The sequence below is a fragment of the Dama dama genome, chromosome 1 (genome assembly GCF_033118175.1).
Source record: "Dama dama isolate Ldn47 chromosome 1, ASM3311817v1, whole genome shotgun sequence".
Lineage (NCBI taxonomy): Eukaryota > Metazoa > Chordata > Mammalia > Artiodactyla > Cervidae > Dama > Dama dama.
The window spans coordinates 53,765,821-53,786,591 of NC_083681.1; the positions used below are offsets into that span (position 1 = coordinate 53,765,821).

The following is a 20,771-nucleotide window of genomic DNA, read 5'->3' on the forward strand; positions in this document are numbered from 1 at the left end:
AGTGGGTAAGAATCCACCTGCCAATTAGGGGACATGGGTTTGATCCCTTGTCCAGGAAATTTCTCATGCTGCAGAGCAACTAAACCCGTGCACAGCCACTGAAGCCCACGTACCTGGAGCCTATGCTCCACAACAAGAGAAAGCACTGCAACTAGAGAAAGCTGAGCACAGCAACAAAGACCCAGTGCAGCCATCAATAAAAAAATCCAATGAGTCCTACAGTGATTGTGTAATACCAAGTTTTATTCTGTTGTGTATGAAGTAAATGAAGTTTTCCTAGTTCCTTTGAAGCCCACCAAGAAGTACAGTCGTGTAGCTTACTGTAACAGTTCACGTTCGGCAGGCAATCTGGGAGCCCAGAGAGCAGTGGACCAGGAGCCAGGGGGACCCTGTATGTATGATCTAACCAGTCGTCCCAGGACATTAGGACACATGGCTCTGGCTGTCACCTTTTGCTTGTGTTCCTGTGAGCCTCCCCAGGGATAAGCACTGTGTCTCCCCTCATCAAGTTCCAAATCCAGAAGATCAGGGACAATACCCTATCAGGCTGGAATCTCCCACAGTGGGAATGATGGGTCTCCTAAAGTGTGCTGCATCCCACACCGTTTTCTCAGATTAGCAGAGGATGCACGGATAAAGCAGACTTTGGAGGTAGTGGGCCCGAACTGGAATCGTGGCTCTGCCACCACTCACCAGCCCCGTGACCTAAGTAAGCAAATCCCAACTCTTTCCTCATTTGTAAGCGTGGGAGGGAGAAGAGGAGCATGATAGTACCTACCTCACAGGTATTACAAGATAGAAATCCAAAGTATTCAGTGAAAGGCTTTTGTTCCAGGCACTGGAGGACACAGTGATGTGAAACTGACCTCTTTCCTCAAGAGGCAGCCTATGAGTGTGTCACACAAAGGCCTGGCCAAATGTCAGCTGATAGGAGGGCTGATGCTAAGGGTACAGGCAGGGAGTGGTCAGCTCTGGGGTGGAGGGTGTTAGGTCTGCCCAGGCCTGACACCCTTCTGGACAGCAGGAAAGGGCATTGGCACTTGGCATGAGCAAGCACTGGGACACAAATGGCCGTCATGGGGGAAACTGGGCAGTCTGCCTGGCTACACAGAAGTGTTCAGCCTGGGGAAGATACCCACAGGTCAGGAAAGCTTGCCCTGGATTTGCTCCTACCTTTTCTGCTCTGGCTTTTACCTGGGTGGGCAATACAGCACCTTTGCCTTGTCCTGGTGTTTTCCACTGGGTGGGAGCAGGCAGGCTCTGAAGCTGGGCCTCTAGCCCACTGCCCTCCCCCCTGCATTATCAGCATGTCCAGATGGTCACAGGGTCCCTAATCTGGGATAATCGGAGGGTAGGAGCTCAGCTGGGACCCAGGCCTTTGTGCTGGGTGTGATGGGCCAGCCCCAGCTGGAGAGATCATGCAGACAGGGCCCTAGGGCTTTAGAAGATGGAGAACAGCATGGGGCTGCCCTGTACTGAAGGGGATGGAAGAGCAGATGATAGCTCTTCAAAAGGCAATCTGAGTGCAAATAAGGGGAGCCCCAGATGGGGCCTGCCAGCTCTGCTGGGCCTTGCCTCAGAATCTGTGGCGTCCATCCTTTGTTCCCTCTTTCTCCTCCACTGGGCTCACCCGTCCCGACCCGGCAGTTTTATGTTGCTGCCCCAGAGCCCCAGCCAACCCAGCTGTCTATAATGGCATCAAGAGCTTGTGCCCCCTGTTTATGCTGGGGCTGTGGCATGTCCAGATGCAGAGCTGGACTCACTGGTGTCTCAGAGGCCTGTGGCACTGGTGCCCACTACCCTGGGCTTCCAGTTTGCTGTGAGCCTTGACCCCAAGTTTGCTCAGGGTTCTACAACTGTCTGTTTTGTTTCAGCTTCTTTCATGAGTGGAGGAACCCTGCCTTGGCCTAGGCTTATAGCAGTGAGCCTGGGTTTGGAATCTGTTTTTAACACCTTTATCCCAGAGTTTGAATCCAAAAGCTTGAGCTTCTGCCTTATGTTTCACAGTTCTGTTTCTGGTCCTCAGACGTGTTTGCTTACTTATAAGCCTATGCCTCTTTTGAGTTGTCTGATTTTTAATTTTATCTATCACTGAAAGTGAAAGTGTTAGTTGCTCAGTCATGTCTGACCCTTTGCGACCCCATGGATTCTAGCCTGCCAGGCTCCTTTGTCCATGGAATTCTCCAGGCAAGAATACTGGAATGGGTTGCCATTTCCTTCACCAGGGAATCATCCCAACCCAGGGATCGAACCCTGGGTCTCCTGCATTGCAGGCAGATTATTTACCATCTGAGCCACCAGGGCTAGGTGGTTAAATTGGAGAGGATGGTTTAGAAAGGGAGAACCATTCTGACCAGAAGTGCCTCTTATATTCGGAAGCTTCATGAAGTCTGTGGGCTATATATTCTGCCTTCTACTAAGTATGTGGCCTTGGGAGAGTCTTCTTATCTTACAGATATTAGTAATTAACTGACTAAAAGTTTGTTTTTGGTTTTTTTTGACTGCTGATAATATGAAATATGGGCTTCCCAGTTGGCTCTAGTGGTAAAGAACCCGCATCTCTTATGCAGGAGACATAAAAGATGCAGGTTCGACCCCTAGGTCTGGAAGATCACCTGGAGGAGGGCATGGCAACCCACTCCAGTATTCTTGTCTGGAGAGACAAGTATTCTTGTCACGGACAGAGGAGCCTGGTGGGCTACAGTCCATAGGGTCACAAATGGTCGGACACGACAGAAGTGACTAGCACAGCACAATTTGAAATACAAGAATAGTGACTATTCCTGGGAGGAATATGGGAAGGGATGGATTGGGAAATAGACAGGGGGACCTACAAAGGCATTTTTAATGATCTATTTCTTAAGCTAGGTTGTGGGAACAGAGATGTTTATTTTATTATAATTCTTAAACTGTACAAAATATATTTCTTTTTATGCATGAAATATTTCATGATTCTTAAAAATGTCCACACTGTCATTACGAAGGTAAATGAAGTAACATGAAGTGCTGAAGTGCTTTGTAAAGAGTCATAGCAGGGAGCAGATATTGGGCATTACTTCTCCAGGCAAAGGAGGCTTGAGCTGGAACACAGACTCGACCTTTGAAGAAGGTTTTATTTCTACAAGAAAAGGGGCAGTAAGTTAAGAGGCTGTTTACATGGAAGTGCCATAAGGGGAGCAGTGGTGAGCCTGAGCTCTCCCTCCCCTCCCACCTCCTGCCTCAAGTATAAGTCACCTGCCCCGGCTCTGGACGATGGTGACGCAGCCATGGGAGCTCGTGCAGCGCTGCAGGGACGGCTGGGCCTCCACCTGCCCACTGCTGGGGTCAAAGGTGAAGACCCTGTCGGTGCTTTCCCCGTGATCATCCCGCCCGCCGAGGATGTGGACTTTCCCATCACACACAGTCACGCCACAGCTCTCCTGGGTGGACAGACAGAAAGACAATTAGCTATGTGGTCCAGCCGGGGGCTCCCTCTGTCCCTAGCTGGCTAGGCTGGACAACAAAACCTTGACCCACAGAGTATGAGCAGACAGTCTGGATGGTAGAGAAGTAGGAATTGGGATGGACCTGACTTCAAGCTCTGGCTTGACCTTTACTAAATGAATGACCTTAGATAAGTCATTTCACCTCTCTGGGCCTCAGTTTCCTCACCTGCAAAGTAAGAAGAATAACAGTACCTTCTTCATAACGTTCCTTTAACTTAATGAGATAAAGCACATAAAGCATTTTACATAGTGCCTGGAATACAGGAAGCACTCCAATAACAGTAATTCCCACCACCACCATCTTTGGATCTCAGAGAAGCCAGAAATCTTAGGCTCCTAGAATTACTGGAGATCAGAACTGGCAAGGACCACCAATCCATCCACATCCCTAGATAGTCTCTTAGGAGCTTTGGAGAGGGAACAGAACAGTGAGGGGTGGCAAGGGATGCAGAGGTGGAACATCCAGGGCCTAGCACCTCCCTTCTGTGATACCAATGAGGCAAGGGAACTTAGCAAGCCCCCTCTCTGCCTCCCTCCTCCCACAGTAAGCTACCAGGTAGTGGCCTAAAAGAGCAGGAGAGACTGCAGGGTCATTGAGACCAAGCTCCCCATCCAAAGCTATAGCCCTTCGGGGCTGGGATTCCAGGTTCTGCCTCACGTGGCCTTGCTGGTGGCCTCAACCTCTCTGAGGCCAGTCTCTTTATCTTTGAAGCCCAAGGCTGATTATCATTGTAAGGACAAAACTAGAGAACACGTAAAACCACCTAACATGGAATCAGACGCAAGACTCATTACCTCTGAGATCCAGATCCTTAGAAGTGAGTCTTTACCCTCCTCAGTGGAACCAGTGCCAGGGCTGTACCCAGGAGCCTCCACTTACCACAGGGCTGGGGAGGACAGCTGCCTCCCCCCAGACATCTGTGCCAGGGTCGTAGGTGAAGATTTTGCTCATAAGGCCGCCAACCACATAGATGATGTTCTCCAGGGAAACAGCGTCAAGGCACCGCTGCGAGAAGGGTGCTGGTGACCGCAGGCTCCACCGGTCCTCCTTGGAATCAAAGCACTGCACCTGAGGGGCAGGAGTGGCAGCGGTGAGGCCTCACCCCGCTAACTGCCCTGCTGCCCACACCTCTGACTTCCCTCTGTTGGGGGCACTCATTCAGCACATTTGCCTATGTCCACCAGTTCTGAGCTTGGGTCCCTCCCCTCACGTGTGCTCTGCCTGGTTCCACATTCTAGCCCCTCTCCCTGGACTCCTGTTGTCAAAAGCTTTTTCATCTTTCAAGGTCCAGGAAGAGGTCTGTAGCCCAGGAGGTAGAAGTACTGTCTGCATTAGTGCTGTAGAGGGTTCTCAGAGCAGGTCCCCCGTGGAGATGCATTCCTGGCTGCACAAACTGTCAACCCTCTTTCTCCTTTCTGTGCACTGAGGTCGTGACAAGGTTCCAGCTGCGGTGTCTGGCCGCCCCCATTCCTATAGCTGTCCATAGGCCTCCTGGCCCACACCGCTGCACAAGAAGGTGCTAAAGGGCATTCCCTAGCCAGGAAGGTGTGCTGGGAGTGGAACTGAAATAAGGTGAGAGTCCTAGTTTTGGAAAGTCAGATCTTAGGGCTGCATTCCCGAGAGGCCATCAGGGCAGGGAGGGAGCTGCCACGATGTTTTGTTCACAAAAACCCTAAATGTACAAAATTTGTACATTTTTTGATAGATGGAAAATCTGATAGACTATAATTCATCCACCCAGTAGACTATTACACAGACATTGAAATGATGGCTGTGAAGAGTTTCTAAGCATGTAGGAAGTACTTATACTTTGACGAAGAAAAAGCAGGATATAAAATTTTACTAGTGGAATGTAAAACTGAAACAGAAAAGGAAAAGTTAATTCAGAGGAAGCCTAGAAGGCAATATACCAAATATTAATAGCAGTAGTTATCCTTAACTGATGAGATTATGGTTTCTATTTCTGTTTTCTAAATTTGCAATAATAAGTGTATTAAAATTTTTCAAATGGAAGAAGAGCATTTTAACTTATCATTGCTCTCACTTAATTTTTTAAATCTTTGAAACCCATATGGTACCAGGCCTAACATTCAGGTCCAGACCTACTGTGTGATCCTGGGGTCCTTTTTCTGAATTCATTTCCTTGCCTGAAATAGGGGGAGGATGACTCAATGCTGTTGATGAAATCAAGAAAATGGACAAGGACACGAAAGAGGTAGGTAGCTCTGCTCCTGGCACACAGCAGGCCTCCCCCGCCCTCTGCTGGCCCACCTTGTTGGTGCTGACTCCATCCTGCCCAGCGCCCCCGATCACGTAGAGCCGGCCGGCGCAGGGAGCCACAGCGGCTGAGCTTACTGCCTCGGGGAGCGGGGCCGCGGACGCCCAGGTGTTGGAGAAGGGATCGTAGCGTTCCACGCTGCGCAGTCGACGCAGGCCATCGAAGCCGCCCACTACAAACAGCTGTGGATGAGGAGGTCACCTTGAGTTAGGGCTGTCTGCATCTCTGCCCCAGAGCCGCAGGCTGGATGCCGAGAGACTGTCCCACCCAGGGAGCATCCCAGCTCTTGGCTCCGCCTTTGCCCCGGCCGTTACCGATCCTCCCTTAGATTTTCCTCTATTAACGGGGACTGGTTTCTAGGATGGGCACTGAATGTGGATAAGATCTGCAAAATAACTGGTACTAAGTTTAGGCTTATGGACAACTATAAAAACTACTATAAAAATACTATAAAAATAGCTAGTAATTTCTTAAAGGTTTACCACCTCACTTAATTGATCCATTTTATTTGTATTTCTGAATTTGGGGTGTAACTTATAAAGATAATTGGCAGGTTTTTTTTTTTTTTTTGGTTAGACTTAAGTGGCAGAGTCAAGATTCAAACCTAGATTCTTTGACCCCAGAGCCCACACCCTTGACCACCTGACTGTACTGTCATTACTATTTTTATTAGCATTACCATTATTAAGCAACTTGGAGCACGTTCTTTTTCTTTCAGGTGCCCTAGATCCCTTCTTAAAAAGAGAGGATCCGAGAGGGCCCTCCCCCAGGAAGTCCATAGATCTCTACCGTGGGCTCAGGGCAGCAGCTGCGAGGCGTCCCTACCTGCCCCTGCACCACCGCCATCTTGTGTCTCCACCTGCCTCTGTGCAGCGAGGCCACCTTGATCCAGGTGTGCAGGTGGGAGCTGAACATCCACACGTCACGGCTGTTGATATGGCCTCCTAGGGGGAGGGAAGCAGCTGTTGTCCCCAGGCTCTCTTGCTATCCCCTATCCCCAGGGCACTCCAGGAGAGCAGGGACTGTGTTTTATTCTCTGAATCTCTAGGGCCCAAATCTCTAGGGAGGGCACAGTCCATTGGTATCAAATCGATCTTTGCCATTGTGTCATGACAACAGGGAAATTGTTGACTCCCTATAAAATTGTGTTGTCGTGGGAATTAACTAATATAAGCTGCTTAGCATAATGCACAGCACATGGTAGGCTAGATAAAGCGAAGTGATTAATACTAATCTGAATTGAGGTAAACATTGCTGAATAAAGGGTGGAGTCACACCAGTGACTGGCTCTGCAGTACCCCTAGAGTACGGTGGTGGTGGTTTAGTCGCTAAGTCGTCTCCGACTCTTGCGGCCCCATGGAGGCCATCAGGCTCCTCTGTCCATGGGATTTTCCAGGCAAGAATACTGGAGTGGATTGCCATTTCCTTCTCCAGGGGCTCTTCCCAACCCAGGAATCGAACCCAGGTGTCCTGCATTGCAGGCAGATTCTTTACCGACTGAGCTATGAGGGAAGCTCACCTCTACAGTATACCTCTACAGTATCAATAACTGTAGGTTATCAAAAGGATCTGCTATATCCTGGTTGGAGGAAAAACAGAGGGTGCGAAATGATGAGCCAATCCTGTGGGACTCCATTTATGGCCCCCGCCCTCACCAGAAACATAGATGTTATTGCGGAGAGTACACGTCGCGAACTCCGAGCGAGCATAGCCGGGCAAGCTGGGCAGTGGGGTCCAGCGCCGGCTGTCTGGATGGTAGGCGTCGGCGAAGGGCAGCTTCAGGAGCCCCTTTCGGTCACAACCACCGATGACCACGATCATTTCAGCTAGGTCCATGAATCTAGCATGGGGACAAACCCAATGGTGGTTAAGCGACACCCAAGTTTCAGCCTTTTCACCCTCTCATCGACTGCACTATATGGTCCTGCTGCCCTTCTGCTCCCCACCCTCCCCATGTTGGACTCTGCCACTTTCAACCTCCCCTCTGGCTATTGAGGGGGAAGAGAATCATTACTCCTGACCCCATTTTGCTGATCTCTAAGTTACAGGAAAAGAATGTTTACAAAGCCCTCACCCTTACTTACAAAAGTTACCTTGTTTAATCGACTTTGGCTTTCCAAAGGTTATGTAGCTGAAAGTAACAGAGCTAAAATTCAAGCCCCTTCTCTTGACCTCCATCGGGGAGTAATTTTGCTGTGTCCTTCCTCCAATAACCATCTCCTAAACCCATCCTCTAGTCACAAAATCCATTGAACCAGGGTACACACCCTTTTAGCAAAGCATTCTCCCCTGCCACTCACCCCTTAGACTTCTGACTCCACCAGAATTTCCAAACCCTTTAGCCAATTCCTACCTAATTCCTTTGACAAATATTGAACATCTTGTACTCTTGTTCCAGGCCCTGAGCTTACTGTTGGAGATACAGTGATGAGTAAGACAGACTGTCCCTTATTCCTGTGAGAGCGACAGACCATCCTGACTACTCCACCCAAAGTCTTTGGTTGGGTGTTCCAGAAGTGGGAGTATGCCTCTTTCGTTTTTTCCCCAGGCCCAGCCTATTTTAACCCCTTACTAGACCGCGCTCCCTGAGGTTAAAGGGTGTCTCCAAATCACTCCCGAGACTACACGAGACAGTTTGTACATGAGAATTTTTCAAGGACCCAGAATTAAGCTTATGAAATGGCTGTTGAATGTATGACTGAATCTCATTCAAGAGGCATGATCAAGTGATAGGATTAAAGGATGGTGGAGAACTGTGCGAGCGGCTGAAGAATGCCAGAGTAATGCACGGCAGGAGGCAAGGGGCGGGAGGCATACCTCCGCGGCCGGGCTCGAAGTGCTCCAGACTCGCGGCCCAGGATGAAACAGGCGCGGGCCTCTAGCAGCAGCGGGCGGCACTCGCTGCAGGTCTGCAGCAACTCATCGGCCTCCACCTTCTCCAGGAAGTAGGCGGGCGCCAGCAGGGGCAGTCGCACGTGCTCCAACAGGCGCCGCAGCTGGCCGCGGCGAGCCGGCGCGTCGTGGCGCACCCAGCGCATGGCCGCCTCGAACACAGCCTCCTCGTGCGCCACGCCCAGCGCGGGGTCTGCCAGCAGCGCGGCCACCTCGTCAGGCGTCAGCTCCAGGAAGTCAGCGTGGCGCGCCACTTCGGCGAACGCCTGGCGCAGCACGCGGCCGCAGCGCTCAGCCAGAGAGGCGAGGGAGAAGGCGGCGGCCACGCGGCGCAGCGCCAGGCTGTTAGCGGCGCGCAGGCGACCCTCGAGGAAGCGCGCGCAGGCCTCGCGCAGGCCCGCCACGCCCAGCCGCTCAGCCAGCGCCAGCACCGCGGCCGCCTCGTCCTCGGCGCGCAACCGCACGCCCGCGCAGTACACGTAGTCGAGCACTACGGCCAGGGCCGTCGCCACCGCTGTCCCGGCCGGGCCTGGCGCCTCGGGCACCACGAGCACCACGGCCAGGCCACGCTCTGGCCGCCCGGCCGCGAACAAGCTGCGGAAGTAGGCACTCCCCGCGCTAAGCGCCGCGCGGTGGCACGGGAAGTCGCGGCCACCGGCTCGCAGCACCACGTCGGTGAGGATGCCACTCCGCCGGTACGTGTTCAGGGTTTGCAGGACACGCTGCGCGTGGCAGGACCCCGCGCATGGCGCCTCGGAGCCCCACTCCGACTCCTCCAACACCGGGCCCTTCAGCATCCTGCCGGGCAAAGAACACAGACAGTGTCGGCAAATCCACCTGGCTGGGGCCCGGCTAGAGGGCAAGAGGCCCCTCTTCCATCATTCCTTCTTTAGGTCACTACTTTACTGAGGCAGGCGAACAAGATCTTAACATGTGTTCCCCCATTCATGCAGCCGCACTCCCTTCCATCCACCCATCGAGATTCGAAATGGCCTCAAAGAGCTAGTCCCTGCCTACCCAAAGGGCCAGACCCGTAGCTGTACCATCTACTCCCCCACTTACCCACTTCAGCCATATTGCTCTTCTGTGCTTCAAGCTCGCTAAGCTTTTCCCTGTCAGTCTCAGCGGGAGACAGATGGCATGCTTTTAACTGGGGTAATTTAAGAAGACTCTAATAAAGGAAGGATTTACAAAAGCATAGACAGTGCTTTGGGACTCCGACAAGGGATAAAGCAGTGCCACGTGGCTACCAACAGCCGGGAGACTTTACCTCTCCAAGGTCTAAAGGCAGAGGGCTGGGAGGTTATTGGAAACTATACAAAATACCTGTTTGAGAGCCCTCTGACAGGAGCTGTAGCCTTAGCCTTTGGTCAAGGAATTCTGATGACCCCACAGAGAGCCAGTATGTTTGGGGGGAGTAGGCACTAACCCCCTCTCCTCATCCCATCTGCTCTCCTAGGGATCTCTGTAGGTGCACCCCATTAACCACACCCTGATTATTGTATTTAATATCTGCCCTTCCCCCGAGAGTACAGGATCTGGCCCATAGCAGGTGCTCAATTAGTGCCTTTTCAAGGTTGAGTGAATATATTAAGCTGGTGTTTATTGAGAGATTTTTTCTGTGAAAGGCAGTGAACAAGACAGTCCCTGCCCTCTTGGAGCTTCCATTGAGGTGGGATCCCATGAGGAAATACAGAGCATTAGGGGAGCTAAGAAGGGGCACTGCACCCAGTTGGAGGGGAGTCAGGGAAGGTATCCTTGAGAGGAGACAGAAGAATAGATAGAGTTAGCCAGATGAAGGAAAGAGAGTGGGAGGGAGGAAGTCTCCAGCTGAGAGACCATCCTGTGCAAAGACCCAGAGGGAAAGAAGACATGGGCTAAGAGCCCAGCCTGAGAGGGAAGTTGACTCTCTTTCTAGTAAGTTTTCTGTTCTCTAGGAAGCCCTGTGGGGAGTGGTGGATACACTGGCTCTAAGGACTAATCCAGGTGCTGATTCTGCTTCTGCCACTGACTTGCTGTGTGCAACACCTCCCCTTTAGTTTCCTCATCGGAAACAGTCATAATGCCTCCCTTGTGCAGTGGTTGTGACCTGGTGACTGTTAAATGGAATGTATGAGAAGTGCTAGATATACAGTACCAACTCAATAAATGTTTCCTTACATGCTTTTACCCAGGAGGAAGGGAGCACATCACATATGTTAGTTGCTTTTATGTACATAATTTCATTTGATCCTCAAAAACCTGAAGTTTCTTTAGACTCCTCCTTTTCTAAGTTTGTCATGAGGAAACAGTCACATAGATGGAACCTGCCCTTCAGAGGTTGCTGTGAGGATCAAAGGAGGGGTGTCTGTGAAAGTGCTCTATAGTCTGAAGGGCTGTTAAAAATTGGTTATGCTTGGCCATTACAAACATGCAGCCTCTGCTTGCATACCTCCGGGGACAGGGGGCTCACTCTTTTATGTGGCAGTTTACTCTGGGGAAGCTGACGTCTGCTCTCTGCTCCTTGCCTCTCCCTCCATTCTCCTGATCCCAGCTGCTGTGCCTCCTCTGAGCCTGCTTTGCCCTGGGGGTCAGATCTTCCTTAGTAGTCAGTCTGGCTTTCACTGTTTATGCCTGGGCCATCCTTGGTAGTGGATACCCTGTCTTAGCATCAAAGGAAATGAGCTCCATGGTGGGCAGGTTCCCAACAAGTTACCTACTATGCCCAAGTAGAGGGGCTGAGCCCTGAACCTGCCTGGGTCTAGACTCTGCATGCCCAGTGGCTCAGCCACACTTGCCAAAGTGGGGGCATGTCTCAAGGAGCAGCCCAGGACCCCTAGAAGGAGTCGGGAGGGGTCATGGGAGCATGCTACCCTCATTCTGTTCTCCACTGGCTGAGAAGGCAGCCACACTCTGAGCTGAGATCCAAGATCTCATCAGTGTCAGGAGGGACTTCTCTCTGCAGAGACTGTCCTGGCACAAGGGGAGAGGGAGGGAGTCCCCTTGGGGGAAGTGCAGCAGTGTTTTTTTTCATTCATTCACCTACTGTTTATGGCACTGGGCACTTAGAACACACTGACACTTCGGACTGAGTTTCCACCCTAGGGGTTTCCCGTCGTGGGTGCTGAAGAACATGTCCCATTGGGACATGAAAGGTAGGATTCCCCAGGCAGGGCTTCAGTTTTCTCTCATCCCAGCTAAGAGTCTAGGCGCCTCAAACTGAGGATCCTGACACAGACTGAGGTACCCAGCCCCTAGAAGTTGACATGTCACCCTCTTTTTCACACTCACACCCACACCTACACACACACCCTCAGACTTGTAGACACCACACAGCCAGGGCAGTGCTGCTGCCTAAGTCCCCAGTTGTACCTGGCACTTACCTGGCCATGACCTCTCCCGGGCACTCGGCTGCTGCTCCTGCACTGACCACTGCGGTTTGTCCTGCTGCCTGCAGCCCTGGCAGCCTGGGCGCAGTGTCCCTGCCACTCTGCCTGGACTCCCGCTTAGGCTCAGCTGCAGGAGGACAAAGGGGATGGACGCCGGTCGGGGGGGGGTGGGTGGGGAGGGGAAAGCTAAGGGGGAAGGGGAGGAGGGGACACTGGGCTTTTGTTCTGCTCTTGGACCAGCCCTGGGAGGGAGAGAAGGGAGGAGCCGGGAGTAGGTGTAGGATCGACTGTGCAACTCTGGGATCCATGTGCCCAGACTGGGGGTGATCTGGCGCTGGTTGTGCCCCTGAGTGATCCATGGATGTGAGGGGGTGTGTGTGCGTGCAGGTGTTACAGGGTACTTATATGTGCGTGTGGGAGTGCATGGGGATGTGGTGACCGTGTGGCATTGGGGCAGATGTGACTAAGAATGTCACTGCACAGCTTAGAGGTCGAGGTTTCCCTCCTGCCTCTGTGACTGCGCAGTGTCTGTGTTCCAGCTTTACCGCAGACGTGTCCTTGTGGGACTTTGTGTATCTGGTTTTACGCATTGCATGTCCCTGTCTTTGCATCTCTGTGTGATTGTTCATCTCTGTGACAGGGGTCTGTCTGCATACAACAGGGGGCTGTGTCTCGTGGACTGTGTGTGTGGACAGCATGTGGTCCCTGGGTCTGTGGTATGGCATGAGCTGAGATGGCTTTCACTCAACAGTGTACCTGCCTTTGGAGTCCAGTGAGGCAGGCGTGGTGGGTGTGGGGGAGAGAACAAGGCGGCTCTGGGCTGGCCTGGCATCCTGGAGCCAGAGAGAGGTGGCGCCGTGGGTTGGTGTCTGGTCATTTGCTGCCTCCATGAAGGGCCATTGGGCCTGGTGTCTTTGGGGCAGGTGAGAGGGGTTTGCCTTCATGGAAGAGGGCAGCAGACTCGGGGGAGGTTGCCTTGACAAGAACCTGGATGGGTCAGGACACCTGGGACCTGGCCCTGGCTCTGCCGGGATTCTACGTGCAGCTCCAGGCAGATTACTGCCCAACGCTTAGCCTCAGCTCTTCATTTCAGCAGGATTGGTAGTCTAGTTGTGGTTCCTGCTTTGTCTTACCGGGGTGCTGTGAAATCAAGAGGGGTTTTTGAAAGCCATGTGCCATGTGGAGTGGAGTGGGTGAACCTGGGATCCTGTTGGAACCCGCCCCAGCAAGGCTCAGGCCGGCTGAGTTAAGTGGAAGGAATTGTAGTGGGAGGGGTCAATGGCCAAGCATGTGTCCTGAGGCCTGAGGGAGTCTGTTCCAGGGACTCTGCTCCAGGGAATGGTGTATCCTGCTTCCCCCTAAGAAAAGATTGTACGTGTTGCTCTATGTTAAAGGATGTGAGAGATTCGGGCACCATTATACTGGGGACAGAGGGTCCAGAGAGGGCCCTGGAGAGGGGAAGGGTAGGCTCAGCCTGGACAGGCCTCACTCAGTAAGGTCCAAGGTAGCAAGAGAGGAGTGGGTCTGTGGAGATGACTGGAAGGGAGGGGCCCTGTCTCCTGTTTGCCTGTGAAGGGCAGTCAGGCTGTCCTGCATAGACAGGGGGAGGTTCCGAGGAGGGCACTGGGAAGGTGGGCTTTTCAGTAACCCCCCAGGTCAGGGGACAGGAGCCAGGGTTGAGCACAGGCTGTGGGCTCAGCTGAGGGTGGAGAAGGGCCCAGCCTCCCGCCTAGGGGGGCGACGGCCTCCATCTTCCCATTGTTTGGGGTGAGGGGAGGCAGCTGGACTGCCTCTGCATTGGGGGGTGCAGGGGTCCAGTGTAGGGCCCTGGTGAGAGTGGGGTGCTGACTGGCTGTTCCACTCAGCACTCCCAGGCCCTTCTCCCTGCTCCTGAAGGCTCTAGGTTGACTCAGGTTGCCCAAGTGTGGCCAGGAGCCTGGAACATGCTGCCCAGTGGACCGAGGGGCACTGGCTGGACAGGGAGGGGCTGGCGGGAAAGATTGATTCCACTCTCCTGGGCAGGCCTGCCAGACACTGGAGAGGAGGTTATTGGGGCGTTTGGGTAGGGCAGTGTGCCCCACTGCTGACCCAGACAGTCCAGGTTTCACTCACACTTCCTCATGCCCAGGGGAAGCTGAAGCTGACCTCTGCCCCAGGAAGGGAGCACTTGGCAGATGTCTGAAAAGGGGAAAGGAGGGAGAGTCCCTGGACAGTTCCCAGAGGGACAGTCCTAGAGGTTAGTGTGGGGGCCCAGTCTGGTTTCCAGCGTTGGGAGAGATTTCTTTTCTTTTTCTGAATGAAGCCTCCAGACCCCAAGGATTCTACTCAGAAGGCCCCCATTTGGAGAAGAGACACACCCCTTGGTTCCCACGAAGCACCATGTTTATTAATGCAGGCTGGAACTGGGGTTCAGCCTCCCCCTTTCCCCTTAGGACACACCCAAGACCATGCAGACTCTTAGGACAAATATGGGAGTTACAGACATCTTCCCAGGGAGGGCAGAGAGCAGGGGTCCAAGGACTGAAAGGCAAGGATGTCTGTGGTCCCAGGGGCTGTATTGTGGCTTTCAGCCCAGGTGCCCCCCGCCCACCCAACCCCGTGCCAGGAATGGGAGTGGGCCTCTTCAGTCAAAGCCAGACCTCTGCCATCGGGGAGAGGCATCTCCTGACTAAGGGCCTGCTCCTCCATAGGCCGGGAGCTCAGACACGCTTCGTGTGACTGCTCGTCCCACTGCCCAGTCCTACAGTGGGCCCAGGAGCCCGCCCCATCTGCCTTACCATTCCCAGCTGGTTGTGGAAGGTCCACAGCCAGGCTGGGGTTCTGGCTCTGCTGTGCCAAGCTGTGTGGCCATGGAGGGTCACTTTACCTCTCCAGGACTGTCTCCCCCACCACAGGATGCGGACACTGGCCCCCCGAGCCCAGGACTCCTAAGGAAGCCCTAGTGCCATGTGAGGCGGGGAAGGGGCCCACCACTCTGCCACTCTCCCATTCACTTCCGAGAATGGGTCTTCCTCAGTCATGCGACCTGAATCCCAAACCCTGCAGGCTCTGTCCCCACCCTCCCACCGATAACTCAGAGATGAGACGTGTCAAGATGGCAGCTTTAATCATCCTGGCCAAGGCCCCTCAGGCTCCCTCCACTCTAGGCCTCCTTGGCCATACGCCCACCATCAACCATGCCTGAACACTTGTCCCAGCTGGCCCCTGCTCTTGGCCACTGACATGGGAACCTGAGGTCATGTCAGTCTGTGGATCTCCTGGGTGTGGATCCAGCAGCCCTGAGCCTGCTCTTGCCATCTCCAGCAGCTCCTGGGGGACATGGCCCACGTCAGCAGGAGGCTGGATGGGGAGGACTAGTGTCCCCACCACTGGAGCAGGCGTTCCTCCTGGGCCAAGCTTCCTTGTGCTTTGAGACTGACGGAAGAGCGGAGGTGCTGGGGCAGAGGCCCAGCCCAGCCCCTTGAGGCAGGAGAATCACCGAGAAGGCGGTTTCCTCACAGCACGGACAGAACAGACACACGTGGGCACACGCAGGCTCCACGTCCTCTGCTGCTGCAGGGGGCATGGCACAGCCCAGCGACCCCTCAAAGCTTCCAGGTAAGGATGCAAAGGAGGGCCTCAGGGAGTGGACAGGGCCCTGGGCTCCGGACCCTGGACTTTAGGCCCCAGACTTCCCAGAAAAATGAGCCCCAGGCCTTCAGGGGCATCTGAGAGGCTAGAGGGGAGCCCCTCCAAGAGAGGCCATGGCTGACAAGGGACTGGAGCCAGTGAGGAGGCTGTGGAGTTAGCGCCCCAAGCATGCTTCTGCCAGCTCTGTGGGCTTCTCTGGTCTCCACACGAGGTACAGCTGGACAGACGGGTCTTCAGCTAACGCCCACTCCGGTCTGTGAGGGTCTTGGCACGGCTGCCGCTCCCTCGAGGGGCCACTGGGGCGGTGGCGCTGTTGGCATACGTGTCATAAATGTTGTCCGAACATACGGAGAGCTCATCGGAGACCTCCATGCCATCACTGATCTCTGTTGGGCCACAGGGAGGCAAGAGGTGAGTGCAGGGGGTGGGGGGCAGATAAAGAGGGCTGGCAGACGCGGGGGCGGGGCGGGGGGGGGGGGGGGAGGCATGGCCTAGCAACTCCCGAGCAGGCACGTGGAGGCTGATGCAGCCTCAGGTTTCAGGTGTGGTATTGGTGTGTGAGTCTGGCATTCAAGGCCCTTTTCAGTCTCTGCAAACACTCTGGTTGCGCCTCAGTCTCCTCTCCCCTGGAACTCCACCCTCAAGCCACAGAAAACTATCTGTGCACCCTCCCGAGCGTGACACCCGTGTGTTACTCTCCTTGGGGCTTTGCACATATTGGCCTGTCTCCTGGGCACGACCTCCCAACATCACCTCCTTTTCTTAAAATCTGGCACAATTCTTCTCATTTCTGTTATTGCCCCAGGCTGGGATGGGGCCTCCTCTCACGGCCACCCTGCTCCCTGCTGCACCCCCTGCTCCGTCACCTGTACTGTCACCGTCTGTGCCCACTTCAGCTGGAGCACTCCAAGGACAGGGATGAGGTCTGGGCATTAGTGTCCCCAGCCTCAGAGGAGGTCTGCTGAGGGGAGCTAAGCCTGCCCAAGGGGACTCCATGTGCCTGGGTGAGGCTGATGGTCCCTAGAGAGGACTTCTCAACCAGGAATGGGCAGAGGGTAAGACCTGTGGTTGATTCCTCAGGGCCAGCACCCAGACAGTGCTCAATGAATGGCCTTTGGCACTGCAGGAGAGGCGAGGGGTGGGGTGTAGAATCTGCCAGGCCTAAGTGCCGGCCTTCTGCCTTCCATTCATTCTACCCACCCCTTCTGGCTTCTCTGAGCCAGGTACAGCGCAGAAGCCTGAGGATCCCAGATATCCTGTTCCGGCTCCTCCTTCCAGGAGCCCCTCAGTGTTGCCAGAGAGCTGTGGGACACTGGGGTAAGCTTCGGTGCTCAGGGAAGGCTCCCAGGAGGAGGGTTGAGTGAGGGGAGGTGGAATCAAGTACCCCAAAGGCAAGAATCTGTATATCCTAAGCACCTTGAGCAGTGCCTGCCATGCCTTGAAAGAAGGATAAATAAAGGAGTGACTGAATGAATGGATGTTTACACAGTCGTTGGAGCCAGCCCCCCCTAAAACCACAACCACCTCCTCTGGGTCCAGGTTCATTCAAGGAGCATTTACCAAGTACCCCTCTGGGCCAGGCATGGCACTAACCCTCACAAGTATGCTGTGAGGGCAATCTAGCCCATTTTACAGACGAGATGTCTGATGCTGAGGTAGGTTAGGCAACATATTCTTGTTCACACAGCTAGGGGGATAAGCTGGGGTCTGAATCCAGGGCCATCTGGCTTCTAAATACCTCTCAGATCTCTCCTCTCCCATTTCCATGCCCACGATTCCCATCTGAATTATTGGTTTCCTTGCCTTCAACTTCCTATTCTAACCTACCACCCTCCACACTTGTTAGGGATTGAATTGTGGGGACTTCCCTGGCAGTCCAGTGGTTAGGTCTCCACGCTTCCACTGCAGAGGGGCATGGGTTCAATCTCTGGTCAGGGAACTAAGATCCCATAAGCTGTGTGGTGTGCCCCCCTCCCCAAAATGAGAGGTTGAATTGTGTTCCCCTCAAATTCCTATCTTCCTACACTCCGCATGTGACCCTCTTTGGAAATAGGGTCACAGCAGATGCAATTAGTTAAGGTGAGGTCGTTAGAGCGGATTGGTGTCCTTGCAAAGAAGACAGCTTCAAACACAGAGATGCACCCGCAAGGCAAGGGGAGAGGCCAGGACCAGATCTTTCCCTCACAGCCCTGTTGACACCTTGATCGTGGACTCAGCATTCCGAACTGTGAGACGATGCATCTCTGTTTCTAAGCCACCGAGTGCGTGGTACTTTGTTACAGCCCTACTGTAACAAAGGCAAAGCTATCTGTGACCCTCCTCTGCTTCCAGAACAAAGCCCAAGCTCCTGACCACACACTCAGGCCCAAGTGCCTCCCCAGTGCCGCCTGGGGGTGAGTCAGCCAGAGGCCCTCCAAGCCGTGCGGAATGACCTTGAGCTCTTGGTGCCCAGCAAGTAGTCCTTCCTCGCTGCCTCTGAACACATGCTGCTCCTGCCTGGAGTGCCCTTCCTTCCCTCTGCCTGGCCAGCGCTCACCTCAAACCCATCACCCAGGCCCCTCCTACCATCCCTTTCCATTTCAACGACATCACTCCTCACAAAGTGGGCCTGAAACCTTCCTCGCTGCCCCAGGGAGTGCTGAACCCCCCTCCTCCTTGCATCCCCATCTGTTAAATCTAATTCTCGTATTTGTTTGTACAGCTGCTTCCTCCTTCAGTCTGGGAATGTCAACAGGCAGCAAGCGTGGTGGGGGGGTGGAAATCAACATTTGTGGGATCCCTGTATGAACCAGGCATATGGCAGGATGGACCTTCAAAGCAGACTCCTCCCCCGACCCCTGCATGTCACCCTGCATGTCACTCCACCCCCACCCCCCGGGGCTGACACAGCCACAGGACCTGGAGCTGATGGCTGCGGGTGGAGGGGTGTGTGTCTGTGTGTGTGTGTGGGTGTACGTGTGCTTCCGTACCACTGTGACATGAAGCCAGATGGGTATACATATGTCTGTGCCATGTGCCTATCTGCATGCTGCATGTGAAATATGTGTACGCACACCCATGTGCACCTGCGGGGTGCAGAGAACAGAGCCCAGAGCCCGTCTCAACCTGTGTGCGGAGTTGCACACCTGAGAAGATGAGCTTCTCCTTCATGATGCTGACGTCCCGGCTGGTCCGGCGCACTGCAGCACTCAGCATGATCTGCTCGGGGTTGTAGCTCCGGATGCCACCCAGGCGCCACCTGCAGAGACGGCCCCGTGGGCATCAGGTCCTTCCCCACCCTTCCTTGGAGCAGGGATCATGCCCACTTCCACAGACTCTCTGGAACTGGCCTGAGAGACCAGCAGGAATCTTGTCTGACTGCACAGATGGGGAAACTGAAGCCCAGAGAAGGGCAGAGCTGGGACCCTGATCAGAGTCCACTGACTGTCAGCCAGGGCTCTCCAGCTCTCTTACCTCCAGAACCCTACATCCGCTCCCCTTGCCCAGGAGGATGCTTAGGGGTTGGTTAGTTATGTCTCAGGTGCCCCCAGTTATACACCTGGCTGTCTTTGGATAGGACAAATTTGGGGGTGCAGGCTTAATAGGCATGACCTGCCCTGGGGTACAAACCAATCCTGGGGAGTCCCAGCTGATATCACCTATACCTCCACCATAAGGACCAGGCTGAGCGAAGCCAGTGAGGAACCCCAGAGAGGAAGTGAAGGGAAGGAGGGAGGAGAGGGGAGACAGCGGGGATCTTGTCTTCAAGGGGGGAACAAGGCAAGGGTGCTGGAGTGACTTGGGGTGGGACCTGCTGCTGCTTCGTTCCTACAGCCCTGGAAGAGTGGGGTGCATATCCCCTAATGGGAAGGGGCAGGCTGGAGTGTTATCCCTCTAATGGCTGGGGCAAGGTGAGGGCAAAATTAATAGAATGAGTTGAGGTGGTGCTGCATGGGGTGTGCAGGGACCAGGTGGAGCCAGGAGAACTCAGGTTCTTTGGTCCGGCCCAGAGCACAGTTTTTCTTGTTACAGTTCCTCTGAACTAGTCCCAAATCCCTGGCCTCTGAACAGAGATTTTTCCTGCAGTCTAAGAGAGGACGACTCACTGGACCCCCACCCCCACTCAGGGAAGTGGGGATCAGCTTGGAAACAAAACCCAACTCCCCTGGGGCTGGAGTGGGTGGACGGAGCCCAGACTCCACGAGAAATCAATTGTTTCCAGATGGGCTCAGCACAGCCAAAATGGACAGACAGATGGACAGGCAGCCAAGTGGATGAACAGAGCAGACAGACAAGGGGAAAGCAGGAGGCAGAGGGGAAGGCAGCCTGCGCCCTGGCTGGGCTGGCCACCCTGCGCGTGCTTGAGAACAGCAGCAGGGTCTCATTTATCACTGCGTGCCTGGCACCAACCCCCATGCCTGCTGTGTGGTGGGTGCTATAAGGACTGTTGAGTGAATGAAGGGGAAAATGAGGCCCACGGGGAAATGATCTTCTCCCCCAGGGTCCTCTCCTCCATCAGGCCTCGCCTGACCCCCAGGAAGACAATCATGTCGCCCTGACGGTATCTTGAGAGGCCCAGCATGCCCACGGAGCACCCTGGGGCTCTGGGTGGAAGGTCCGACTCCTTGCCACAGGCGCAGCACAGCACCCACCAGCACGGGTGGGCATCTGCTGACGAGGGGATGGTGGAAATCCCAGGTAAACGGCCCTTCTCTGGGCTCAGTCCCACAGTCAGGGAGCCCAGGGCTCCTCCTCCTAGAAGCTGGTCAGTGAAAGTGCCTGACCTAGGAGGCAGCTGACCAAAGGGGACTTCTCATCCTGAAAATCAACAGTAAACGCAGGAGGGAAGTGTCAGGCCCGGGTCTCTGCAGCGAGTACATCTAGGACAGGAAGCTCCACCACTGGGGGTTCCTCCCAGGGAAAGCAGGGGAGATGGTGCACATGGGGGAGAGGGGTAGGGTCAGAGACAAAGTAAAAGAGGTAGGAGAGACAGAAAGACAAAGAGTGAGCGATGGGAAAGGCAGATTGGGAGAAGGGAGGGCAGCAGGTGGGCAGGGAGACACAGAACTTGGTAGGCTGTGCTCTGGGCATTGGGAAGGCCTCGCCCAAAGTGCCAGGCTGTGGCGGGAGGTGTGGGG

The 20,771-nt window shown here is 54.3% G+C and overlaps 2 protein-coding genes across 4 annotated transcripts in view; both read right to left on the reverse strand.

Moving 5' to 3' along the window:
• Positions 1-3,230: 3,230 nt before the first annotated feature.
• On the reverse strand, positions 3,231-12,124 carry KLHL35 (kelch like family member 35). The gene is made up of 7 exons (XM_061139902.1): positions 12,019-12,124; positions 8,582-9,454; positions 7,420-7,604; positions 6,590-6,708; positions 5,758-5,946; positions 4,366-4,554; positions 3,231-3,419 (listed from the first exon to the last, which is right to left on the reverse strand). The coding sequence occupies exons 1-7, from the start codon at positions 12,024-12,026 to the stop codon at positions 3,231-3,233; spliced, it is 1,752 nt and encodes a 583-aa protein (XP_060995885.1). The 5' UTR covers positions 12,027-12,124.
• A 2,989-nt stretch (positions 12,125-15,113) lies between these two features.
• GDPD5 (glycerophosphodiester phosphodiesterase domain containing 5) overlaps positions 15,114-20,771 on the reverse strand; it is an 85,992-nt gene continuing 80,334 nt past the window's right edge. For all 3 annotated transcript variants that reach the window (XM_061150560.1, XM_061150569.1, XM_061150576.1), the window contains 2 exons: positions 18,780-18,892; positions 15,114-16,040 (listed from right to left, as the gene is read on the reverse strand). In XM_061150560.1, the coding sequence (XP_061006543.1) occupies positions 15,892-16,040; positions 18,780-18,892 (262 nt within the window). In that variant the 3' untranslated portion in view covers positions 15,114-15,891. The remainder of the gene's footprint in view (positions 16,041-18,779; positions 18,893-20,771) is intronic.

Coding starts and splice junctions, on each gene's coding strand:
- KLHL35 (XM_061139902.1), bottom strand. Junction 5,947..6,589: donor TGGCGGTGGTGCAGGGGCAG/GTAGGGACGCCT, acceptor CCTCATCCACAG/CTGTTTGTAGTGGGCGGCTT. Junction 3,420..4,365: donor CTGTCCTCCCCAGCCCTGTG/GTAAGTGGAGGC, acceptor CTGTCCACCCAG/GAGAGCTGTGGCGTGACTGT.